This window comes from Daphnia pulicaria, chromosome 1, assembly GCF_021234035.1.
Source record: "Daphnia pulicaria isolate SC F1-1A chromosome 1, SC_F0-13Bv2, whole genome shotgun sequence".
Taxonomy (NCBI): Eukaryota; Metazoa; Arthropoda; class Branchiopoda; order Diplostraca; family Daphniidae; genus Daphnia; species Daphnia pulicaria.
The window spans coordinates 21,130,725-21,143,073 of NC_060913.1; the positions used below are offsets into that span (position 1 = coordinate 21,130,725).

The following is a 12,349-nucleotide window of genomic DNA, read 5'->3' on the forward strand; positions in this document are numbered from 1 at the left end:
GCAGATTTTTTTTTGTGTTGTCAAATTCACATTTTTATTTATCCAAAGAAAAACTACGGCTTCATATGAAAGTTTAAAAAAATATTAAATATAAATTAGCTGAGAAATTAATTTTTTACTTTAAAGGTTTTTAACTTTTTACAATTTATAATTGTTTGTGTTTCAATTTTACGCCGACAGAGGTCTTAGGTTTTACAACTCCGACTATGGAATATAATCGAAAGTTTTGTTTATACACATGGGTTTTCCCCTTCTGTCATATCAATGAAGCTTCAGGCGAAAGATTGCGCGAGCAGTGCTAAATTTACTTATAAAACTTTGTAACTTTGTGAAAGGTTCCAGTTTGAACGGTCTTTGTTGAATATAACACGCAAATCGAAATGATTTTTAGCTAATTCGTTTGCGTTGAATTAATACGAGAATTCTTTCGTGTATTCAAGGTTAGTTCCGTTGTGTATCTTATGAACTGTGTTGACTGTTGATATACATTATATCATTTATATCTCTTTAACATATAATCAAATGTTATTTAATAAGTATGATTATTAAAATTAAAATTATGAAGAATGCATCAACCAATTGGTAGTAGTCCTTACTCACCTGAATCATCACATTCCTCAAGTTCTCCGATAAGCCACAGCTTCTCCAGTGGAAACTCTCCTATGATGTGTGCCTCACCAAACAGTGCCTACATGGGTAATCAGCAGTTTTTTTAAATGAATTTATGTTAAAATTGTGTAAAATATGGATTCATTTAATTACAGGAAATTCTCCCAGTTCAATTCCTATCAGACCAGGCAGGCTATCCCCATGTTTATCTATACTTAATCAACCACAAGGGAAGTTTCGTTTTCGTTATGCCTCTGAAATGACTGGAACACATGGATGTCTTATGGCAGAAAGCAAGGAACGGAACAAAAAAGAATATATTCGTGTTCAAGTATGTTTCACTTGCTAATGTAAATATTTACCAACTAATCCATAATTTCAAATCTGGAATCTTAAGTATTTAATTATAATTACTAGGTTGTAGTAAATTATATATGGGTTGAATTATCATTCAAAACTGTTGATCTTTAATCTCCACTTTATAACTCAGAAGTCAGAATACCTTAATTTAAAAAGAGAGGTAGGGGTTAACGCCAAGCGATTCCTGCTATTGCGTTTAATGTTATGCCGTTGTAAAACAGTGTACGATAATTCCACCTATAGAACTGTATTTCAACTTTTTCAGTTGACACTTATTTCTGTCACACATATTAGTTGTGTTAGAATTAGTCTGTTTTGTATTGGTATATTTTCATTTTGCCAATTATTCACAATTATTTAGAATTAATAATAATGCCAGTATTACTAAATGACTGTCTTTAGTTGGAAGGCTGTCAAGATCGAGAAGCTATTATTCGTTGTACATTAGTTACAAACAGTTCAAAACCTGTTCCACATGTCCATCGTCTTGGAGGGGAAGGAAACTCCAATGGGAACAATGGGAACGAAGGAGAATACCAAGAAATGATAGTCTCCGCTGGTAAAAACGAATGGACTGCAACGTATGTATAGGCTACTCAATAAAATTGTTAATAATAGTAATAATAAAATTTTTTAAATATTTTGTTTTAAAGTTTCTCCGGTTTAACAATTATACACACAGCGAAAAAACAAGTCCGTGAGGTGGTTGAAAGGCGTTTGATAAATGAACTGGGGAATGCACCCATGAATCGTAACCAAGGGCAACAGGTATGGAGTTTTCAATGATTATATTCTATTTTAAGTAGTCTTATTTGTTGTTGCATTAGTAAAGTTATTTAACATTCATCCCCGGTCATTATAGTTGAAGGACGAAGCAGACAAGATAGCCAATACAATGGATCTTCATTCGGTTAAACTAAAGTTTGAGGCCTTTGTGGAACAAAACGGTTTTCGTGAACAGATCTGCCCACCTCAATATTCCCAAGCTATTCACAATTTAAGTAAGTTTTAAAAGATATCTATAGTAGTGGAAAATGTTGCTAATTAAAACTACCGCGTTAAAGAAGCGTGAAAGGAAAACGGAAAATCTAATTCGTCGTCCTAAATTTCGTATTTTTTTATGCACGTACTGTAGTTTTTAATACTAGCTAAGTATATTAATGGAAAAACAACAATAACCAAGGAGTTTGAGCGTTATTCATTTTTATTCCATTTTATATTAATTAACGGTGACCATTTTTTTTTTTTATTGTTTCGATTATTTCTCTCCACTTTCAGAAGCGTAAAAAATGACGCCTTCGAAATCCAAGTAGCAAAGTCATTTTTAAATAGTTAAACGTAGGAATCCACTCAAATCAATTTACATGTGAAACCTCATTTCGGATTGAGAATTTTTGTAAAAAAATCACATTGATTTGATTCAAGTAAAAAAAAAATTAATTTAAATCGATTCGAATCAATTTATGTTAAGATCTTTATCCACAAAACATTTGTATGGTTAGTACAGAAAAAATAAATTACTTTTTAATCATTTAAAGAATAAAAGCACAAAAATCGAAATTTAAAAGGTTTCCATAAAATTGTTATCCTGTCTGTGCTTCTTTAAACGATTATAAAGTATTTTGAATGACACACATTTTGATACTTTTACATATGATTTTATTTTAAAAAATTACGGAAATCAGCATTAATGTATACATAAAAAAATATCCGCAATAACTTCAATGAATATTCACCTTCAAATTTTCTATTAATTCAATTGACCCGCGAATTTGGATTTTGTCAATTTAAGTTAGACTTCATTTTAAGTTTCGAAAAACTCGAATTCGAATTTCGATTTATACGGGATTTGATTGGAAGTCCTAAACATGAAGTGGATGTTCAGTCTTCCTAAACGAAGTGGAATTTTACTAACGCAGCAATACTGTTCTAACCTAATCTTACCGTGTTTTTCAAAATCTAGAAAGCACTCATGCTGGAGACTTACGCATCGTCCGAATAGATAAGGTCTATAGTTGTTGTACGGGACAGGAAGAGATTTTCATCTTCGTGGAGAAAGTCAATAAAAGTAAAATAATTAGATTAATTTCATGCAACATTTTCCATCTAACATCCAATTCAAAATTTTATTACAGAGGACATCAAAATTCGTTTCTTCGAGACAGATGAAAACGAGCAAGAAATCTGGAGTGCATTTGCCGACTTTTCTGAATTGGATGTTCATCATCAATATGCTATCGCATTCAAGTAAGTTATTACGGAAATTGTGTAGCCATCTTACAAGTATGGAAAATCTTTTTTTAGTCCACAACTTTTACTGTAGTCAAACTACCAGCTATGTTGATAATAATTTAATGAACTCGACAGCAAAATGCGTTTTCATTTTAACAAGTAGTCCCCCATTCCAGTTCAAGAAAATATGCGGAAGCCGTATTGCAACAGGAATCCGGAAAGGGATTTTAGAAATCCGGACCGGGTCTTTCGTTTTCAGCACAGATCGGAATTAAATTAGCTATAGTTTGGGATATATTTTTTGGCCGCTAATCATGAAATCGTTTCAAAAGCGAATGAAAAAAAAAGCTAGCGAGTGGGAAGGGGGTATAACGTGAGTTCCTAGAAATAATTTTTTTTTTTTTTTTTTAATCATTTGAAAGGCGGCCTACTGTTAAAATAGATGTAATATAAATAACCTATTCTTCAATTTCACACTTTTTATTACGCGGTATTTTTAAGCTTTGATAATATAAGAGTTTATGATTGAATTTATTTTCCCGATAGACGTCGTACTTGCCACTGCAAAGATACTGTCAATTGTTTACTGCAACATATTTTGCGGCAATAAGTAAAAAAATATGTCTTTTACCACGGGACGAACTGAAACATTTTCAAATTTCGTCTCCGACATTCTTCTTTCAAACAACTAATTTTCATACATATGTAAAACATAAATTTATTTGTGGTGTTAAACTTTGATTGTATGTTGCTTGAAAATCTTGAAAATTCCTTTACATATCCGTACAAGAAGTGGTATGAAGAGAAATGTTAGACTTATAAAATTTTTAATGGCATTTCATTCTGGAAATAGTCACGAATGTAGTCATGAACGCAATATTGCCTTTCAGTCATTTGAATAACTACAGCCTTTCATGACAAATGATACATTTAACCAGTGATCCATATAATATTAGCTTACTTATATTTTGACTACAAATATTTTTCTACTTTAGGACTCCCGCTTATCAAGATCCGAATATTCAATCAGATGTGACTGTTCAGTTCCAGTTATATCGGCCCAGCAATCAATCTACCAGTGAAGCCAAATCTTTCACCTATACTCCAAGAGAAAGAGTTGGTAAACGCGGCTATTTTGCATTTCTTACTTCAAAAATATCATGTCGATATTACCTGTCACTCACTCCTTTATTATTAAAAAATAATATTAAAGAAAAGCTGCAATCAATATTAAAATTTTGTGTTCAACGATGTCCCAACGATGTTATCAAGGGTTTCAAATCGTTTCGTTCGTCGTTTTCTACGTTAAATGGCTATTTGAACGATCATGTTTAGCCTTGTAGCACTGAAATCCTATTTGATTTCAAGAAATGCGCCAATTCTATTAAAATTTTTGTTTACTGGGGTTTGATTATATTAGGTTAGCCCACTTAAGCAAGACTTAGAAACATATCACAATGTAGCCTTGTCCGTGCACGTCTCTATTTCTTTACAGCCTCGCTTAATTGTTATTAACGTTTTAGGTATGAAGCGACCTCGACGAGATGTTCCGTTAAACTCCGATTCTAATACCAATAAAAGAGATTATAATGCGACGCGGACATTACCGAATAATGATCCTGTTGCTCCTAATACATTTCCCTCAAATTGTAAGTTTCATCATCAATTATCAATTTTCAATTTCTGATAAGTGCTAGTATAATTCTCTTTCCAGGCCCTTCTGGTGATGAAAATGGAACACCAAGCTTTACGTCTAATTTCGCAGACCAACAAAGGAAATGTTATGAAACCTCGGTAAAACATTAATAAAGTGTTATTATTTTATTGCCAAATGATTGGATTGACTTGTTAATGTTTTAATAAAGATGATGAATCCTTGTAACATTTTTGAAACTACGCCGCATATGATGGAGCCATTCAATTCAGTATATCCAAATGCAGCTATACCTGATCTACAATGGCCGACAATGTCGGCTACCACAATTCCCTATTCTGAATCAAATGATCAACAATGGCGCTCACAATTAACACAAAGAGGTGCTACTGACGAACCGCTAAGGGTGCCCTTTGAACTGGAAAATTTAGCTTGGCCAGAACTCAACATTGAACAGGCTGATGACGATCTTTTGGCAGAACTTCTAAAATTAGATACTTATGGCTCAGATGCATCTGGATCAACTATCGATGCACTTACTCCGCAACTAAAACATATGAAGATATCACCAAGGAAGTCTCCTTTCAGTGATTTTAAGCCTTCCCATAGGATTAACCAATTAGTAAGAGTTTTTCTGTACACTTATTTTGTGTTATCGTTTGAAAAGTGGTGCACTTGTTACATATTATAAATCTATGCATTGCAGGTTTCATCACCAGTTACAACATCCAAATTAATGTCTGCTTATTCAATGAACATGGCCCGGGCGATTCGCTGGTACGCCACGACTGGGGATTTGGGTCATATTTTGACTCGTATGCGACATCTTATGGTATGTCCATTAGAATTCCTCTTTTAAAATCACCTTTTTATTTATTTGTGTTTTTTTTCCTTCTTCAGGCAATGCAAAGTGAAGATGGAGACAAGTAAGCCAATTTTCGCTAATATTACTTAAGTGAGTTAGTTTAACTGGACAATTTTTGTAGTGCACTCCACGACGCTCTTATTCACAATCAAACCGATGTTGTGCGCGCTATACTGCATGCGGCTTCCTTTCATAACACAGAACTGAATTTCGTCAACGCTCAAAATAATGCAAACCTGACACCTTTACACATTTCTGTTCTTAAAAACCAAATCGAGGCTACAGCTTTGCTTTTGCAAAGCGGAGCAAACCCTGGATTGGTTGATGCTAATGGAAATTCCCCAATTCATCTTGCTGCAATGGACAAACATCTCATTGACTGTCTTCAATTACTTTTAAATACTTCCAGCTGGAAGCCAGCCCACGCTCTGAAGTTGAATATGAGAAATTACGCTGGTACGCATAAATTAAAAATAATTGATTGCGGCTTTAATGAAGTAGGCCTACCGTACTCAAATTCTCGTTTAAATATTTAGGTCTTACTCCTTTACACATTGCGGTTAACGCAATGAACGTGAAAAGCGTAGAATTGCTACTTGCCAAAGGAGCTGATGTCAATTGTCATGAAACAAAGCGCGGGAGATCAGCTTTACACATTGCCGTTAAAAAGCAATCGGAAGAGATGGTGACGTTATTGCTGAGCTGTGTATGTATTACCGTAGTCTACCATGTACTTAAATTACATGGCTTATTGTTTTATACCTTTATTAGTTTATATTCATGCAATAATTTTATGGCCTTGTTTTTTTTTTTCAATTTAGACATCTTTGAATGTGAATATGCAAAGCTATGATGGAATGACTGCTTTACATCTGGCTGTGTTGGACGAACTTGATAAAATCTGTAGTTTATTATTAAAGAGCGGGGCGGATCCCTCAATTCTTAACTACGTGAATTCTTCCGCATCGTCGGAAAATGAAGAATGTGACGAAAGTGACCACGAACACTTGTTGGGAGATGGTAGTGTTGAAAAAGGACAAAGTTCCTTAGATTTGGCACAGTGCAATTTAACGGTATAACAATCAAGAGGAAACAATATCAAGATTAATTTATTGACTCATTAAACTTAATAACTTGAATTTTAGATAGCTGAAGTGTTACGTGATGGTACTCGCTCGTCAACGAGCTTGGCTCTCTGCGAAACTAATTTTTTGGTGATGGATGAAGATGAGCGGAAAAGTACCGCATCGGACGCTACTTCAAATAGTAGAGTTTTAGACTCGGGCATCGATTTGATGACTAGCAAAGAGTTGCCTAAAGGTAATTTACCAATGCACTACAATATATTCACATCATCATTTTATAATATGAATAACACGCATTTTTCAGAGCTGGACAAACGTATCATCAGTGACTTGGCTAACATATTAGATTCTCCCAACAAAGAATGGGAACAGTTGGCCGATAGCCTGGATCTCTTATTGAGCATGCGAACCGTTTTGGACAAGCAGCAAAGTCCAACCACGTATTTGCTATCAAATATGGATGTAATTAATAGAGTAAAAAAATTTCTAGTCGTCTGTTTGTAACACATGATTTTTCTTTCTTCAATTTTTAGCTTTGGGAAGTGTCGACTCAGATCGTATTGGAAAAACTGCATTTCCTCAAGTTCACAGATGCTGCGACGCTGCTTGAAAATTATTTGGCAACTTAATAAAATAATAACCAATTAAGTATTTGCTAGTTAAAAGAAATGGACTAAATTGTTCACTTCTTTGAAACAACGCTGTAGCTGTATTTCTTATATCCATCGGGTAACAATTAAGATTATAATATGCGTTTAAGCTGTTATTGTTTTGGCAAACTGCGTAATTTTTTTGTTTGGGATGATATATAACTTTAAATATCGTCGGTTGGACCAAATAAGTTAGTTTTCAAATATTTTATAGATAAGGTGTTGGAAAATAAAACGAAAATAAACAAGATTCTTTTCAGTTACTAACTTTCGCCACCCAACGTCGCACTCTTTTTTTTAGCTTAAGCTCTAGTAATACTTAAGGTTACCCTAAAAACTATATAGGATCACCACGAAAATTGTTCTTTAAAATGGCGTTGAATAAAGGTGCAGATGATATCCTGTTTCCATGGTATAATAGCTCTAAGGTAGGAAGACTTCATCAGAAGTTCCCTATGAGGGGGGGGGGGGGATAGGCGCGTTTTTCAGGAATGTAGATATCGCTGCTGTCAGCCAGGCTCGAGATTGTTAGGTAGATATAAGAAAAAAGCATGTTTAGGGGTAAAATTTAATCTTAGAATTAAGTTGGGGAAATATAACATTTTATGTGTATAGCTTACACTTAATCTTTTATTGTTCATGTTAAAAAATTGATAATAATCAGTTAACATATTAACGGTATTAATTTTGGCAGGCTACCACTTATTTCTCCAACGGTGTTGCACATATTTTAAGGGGGTATGAGAAGTTAGAACAAATTCCCCATTTCCAGTTCCCCTCGATAAAGGGGTGCACGGGGTTCTCTCTTTCATTGGGGCAGGATATGGTCTTTGTAAACAAAATGCCTTTTTCTGAAAAATTAACAATAAATAACATTTGCTTATTAAACCTTAAAATTTGTCAAAAATAAAAAAAAAATGTAATAAATCGTGTTGCCCTACATCGATTCTAAATGTCTGTAAAAAAAATTAATGAATTATCGTGTAAATTGAGATTTGCATTTTATGAAAAATAGCTTTCTCTGCCCACCTCAACTGCAGTAAAATTTAGTGTCCCAAATTTCGCAAAACTTCTCTTTTTTTAAAAGGTCCATATTTTCTAAAATAATGGGTCTGAAATTCAAATTTTTTGTAAACGATAAAGAAAATAAAGAATGTGACGAAAGCGTGACCACGAACCATAGCCTTCTACAGTCACGGCCACAAGGCTGTAATTCACCCTGGGTGTCAATTTTGTTCGAGCCACCCACCGACCCTCAGCTGCCTGTGGCAGTTATATCTATGCCACATGCGTTGCCATTTTACGAAAGTATGATTTTAAATTCCTGTTTTCCGCAAAATCTTCTCATCGTTTCCACCACGATTCACTATGAGTAAGCGAACGGCAGCCTAGTGGGTATAGCGGTGGATTCTCATTAGAGTAGTATTAGTTTCAAATCTATGCAGATAATAATCCATTTTTAATCATTTTTTCTTGTTTTTGCTATATTTTTAAAACGAAATAGATGGAATGCCGAGATTCTGTAAAAAATGCGAGTTTTTTCTAAGGGTTCCCGTAGAGCTCAAAAGTCCCCATGGAAAGAAATGGGAAAAGGCGGAGCTAAGAAAGAAAAAATACCCCCACGTGACCGAAATCGGTTCGCGCTATTGGCTCCGTCTCGATTTACCGATCGATATAAAATTAAGGATTGCTCGAGGGTCGCGAAGCGACCCGATGAGCAATCGGAATTATAAGAAATATAGAACGAGACCTTAACGGTGTTGAACTCTTTATTTTAGCTCCTCCAAAGATACAAACAAAACACAAACTGGCAACGCCGCCGCCTCCCAGCCGGCTATAGCCAGTCCCCTTTCTCTTCAGAACTTTTTGCTCTGATTATCGCGAACACAAACATAATGAAAAACATGATATGAAAATGAGAAAATTTTTTATCTGTGTTGATCCATGGGGAGTGAATTGCTTGTTAATTGTTGCCAGTCTTCTGGAAGGGACGTTTCCTGAAATAAAGACAAAAAAATATAAAAGATTAGACAAAAAAGGGCAGGTGAGGGCGGGAAGAATGAGACCGTTAAGGTCTCGTTCTATATTTCTTATAATTCCGATTGCTCATCGGGTCGCTTCGCGACCCTCGAGCAATCCTTAATTATAATCCTATATCTCTCGACCTTAACGGTGATTTTAAAGACACCTTTATTGTGTTTGTGTGAGCACTGTGTTAGCAACAGAAACCAAGCTAACACGATGATAATAGCGTTTAAAAGTATTTTCTCTTGACCACGAAGCGGCCTTCAGAATCTGGTCTGCCGGCACGCCCAATTTAGCCACCTTCGAAGCAGCCGAACCTCTAGTCGAATGAGCCGAGAAGGACTGATTAATCCCGGCATCTAATAAACACTGCTTGATCCAACGAGCGACCATAGAAGAACCAACTGGCTTATAAGGCTTCTTTGTTCCAAGAAAAAGGGAATCTGATGACTGATCGCGCAAGGAAGTGGTCCGGTCGATGTAACTTTCGAGGCATTCAACTGGGCAAGAACGACCTGTTAGCCTGGGCAAAACGAACGAACGTAACGGCCCTTTACTCTGATTCTTACTCCAACGAGAGATTGAAAAATTTGCAGCCTGAGGGGAAAAACTAATGGATGAGAGGGAAATAGCGGCTAAATCCGAAACTCGCAGAAGCGAAGCCAAAGCGATCAAAGTCACCAATTTGTATGAAAGAACCGCGAAAGACAAATCTGCATTGTCCTTCGCGGACATAAAGAACTGAATTACATCATCCGGGTCCCACATAACGTCGTATCTCGTACGAGGGGGCTTCGAATTAAAAATACCTTTCAACAACTGAACTACAAGGGGGTGCTCCCCAATATTATGACCTTCTAATGGCTCCAAAGTCATTGACAACATGGAACGATGCAAGTTGATAGTACTTTAAGCTAAACCTGAGCTAAAAAGCTCGGTTAAATATTGCAAAACGATGCTTAAAGTGTTTGACAAAGGATCGGAACCCCTCGCCAAGTTCCAGCGCAGCCAATTGTTCCAGGCCGACTGATAGGAAGCGACAGTAGTTCTTCTTGAACTGGCCAACAACATCTCAATGACCTCTGACGAAAAGCCTCGCAAAACGAGGCGTTGCCTGATAACCTCCAGGCGAACAGAAGGAATTTCCCCGATTGCAGAAGAGGATGAGGCTCCAACAGACTGGAGTGTAATAGAATCGGGTGCGATCTGAACACGCGCGGCATTTCTACTGCCATCTCTATCAGAAGTGGAAACCAGGGTTGGGAGGTCCAGAGCGGGCAGACCAATACCATTTCTGCTCTCTCTTTCTTGATCTTTGCAAGACAGCGAGGAATCAACGCGAAGGGGGGAAACAAGTACCCCTGAAGGGTCGACCAACTGATTGAAAAAGCATTCACCGCCATGGCATTCGGTTGAGGCATCCAGGACACGAACTGAGGGAGCTGAGCGTTCCACGCTGCCGCAAATAAGTCCACTTGCATTGGCCAAAGGTTGTGGAGAAGTCTGAACGCTTCTTGATACAACATCCAATCGCTTGCGTCCAGCGTGGAACGAGATTCCCTGTCTGCAACCGAATTGAGAATACCAGGTAAATGCGATGCTGTTAAGGTCAAGCTACGACTTTCACACCAAGAAACAATCTTCGCGGCAATCGCCGTCAGCGAACCAGAACGTGTACCCCCACACTTATTTACATACGCCACTGCGGTCGAATTATCCAAAAATAAATGCACTGAAATGTTTGCAGAATCCTTTGTAAAAGTCTGCAAAGCGAACAACGCTCCCATCAACTCCAGCTCATTAATATGACGTGAACCGTCCTCTTTAAGCCAGGGGCCCCGAGTCGTAATACCATCACACACAGCACCCCAACCCTTCAACGAAGCGTCAGAACAAATCTCTAAATCGGGGTCAGAAAGAAAAAACGCTTTCCCATTTGAGTGTCTAAGATTGGCCACCCACCATTCGAGATCGGCGCGGGCTTCCGTAGGCAAAACCACCGTCTTATTTAAATCTTCAAAATAACGAACTGAACGAATGTAAAATTTCTGCAACAAACGACAGTGTCCTTGGGCAAAGGGGACCGTTGGTATTGCCCATGAAAAATTTCCCAAAACGGACGCCAGATCTCGTAATTTGACAAGATTCTGATTTAACAATAAGACACAAGAGGCAATAATAGATTCGACCTTAGTCTCGGGCAGCGAGAACGATAATGCCAGAGTATCCACTTGGAGACCCAAAAATTCGATGACTTGGGTAGGGGAAACTTCAGATTTAGCCCAATTGATAATGAAACCGACAGAAATAAACAATTCTGTCACAATTTTTAAATGACGCTGCACTTCCTCGGGAGACTCCCCCATGATAAGAATATCATCTAAATAAATAATAAACCGAATTCCCATCGCTCGTAACCGACGAATAATAGGCTTCAACAGTTTCGTAAACACCCTGGGGGCTGAGCACAAACCAAAGGGTAGACAAACATATTCGTATAAAACTCCCTTCCAAAAGAAACGTAAATATTTTCTATGCTGAGCGGCAACGGGAACCAAAAAATATGCATCTAGCAAATCGATTTTAACAAGCCAATCATTCGGTTTTAACAAATACTTGACACTGTCCAATCCTTCCATTTTGAAATGCTCGTAACGCACAAAAGGAATTCAAACGCTTTAAATTAAGAATAGGCCTAAATTTTTTAATGCCCTTAACCGTTTTCTTAGGAATAACAAACATGGTACTAATAAAACCAGATTCTGTCTGAAATTTAATCTTGAAAATAGCACCTTTTGCCAATAAAGTAACAACTTCTGCGTCACATAAGGCTGATTTTTCGTCATCCATTACACATTCGGCTGGAATA

At 36.8% G+C, this 12,349-nt stretch overlaps 1 protein-coding gene and 1 long non-coding RNA gene across 2 annotated transcripts; one reads left to right on the plus strand and one right to left on the minus strand.

Moving 5' to 3' along the window:
• The first annotated feature begins 239 nt into the window (after nucleotides 1-239).
• On the plus strand, nucleotides 240-7,722 carry LOC124321023 (nuclear factor NF-kappa-B p100 subunit-like). The gene is made up of 20 exons (XM_046783937.1): nucleotides 240-440; nucleotides 566-696; nucleotides 765-940; nucleotides 1,372-1,550; nucleotides 1,623-1,737; nucleotides 1,832-1,970; nucleotides 2,933-3,037; nucleotides 3,105-3,216; nucleotides 4,197-4,321; nucleotides 4,725-4,850; nucleotides 4,916-4,995; nucleotides 5,067-5,477; nucleotides 5,562-5,687; nucleotides 5,756-5,781; nucleotides 5,842-6,176; nucleotides 6,257-6,426; nucleotides 6,542-6,793; nucleotides 6,866-7,040; nucleotides 7,110-7,267; nucleotides 7,339-7,722. Exons 2-20 carry the CDS (start codon nucleotides 567-569, stop codon nucleotides 7,432-7,434), a joined length of 3,036 nt encoding a protein of 1,011 aa, XP_046639893.1. The 5' UTR covers nucleotides 240-440; nucleotide 566; the 3' UTR covers nucleotides 7,435-7,722.
• Nucleotides 7,723-8,065: 343 nt separating this feature from the next.
• LOC124321028 lies at nucleotides 8,066-8,891 on the minus strand. Its single transcript, XR_006914106.1, has 2 exons — nucleotides 8,485-8,891; nucleotides 8,066-8,306 (listed from the first exon to the last, which is right to left on the minus strand). It is a non-coding gene; the product is annotated as an uncharacterized LOC124321028 (long non-coding RNA).
• Nucleotides 8,892-12,349: the final 3,458 nt, after the last annotated feature.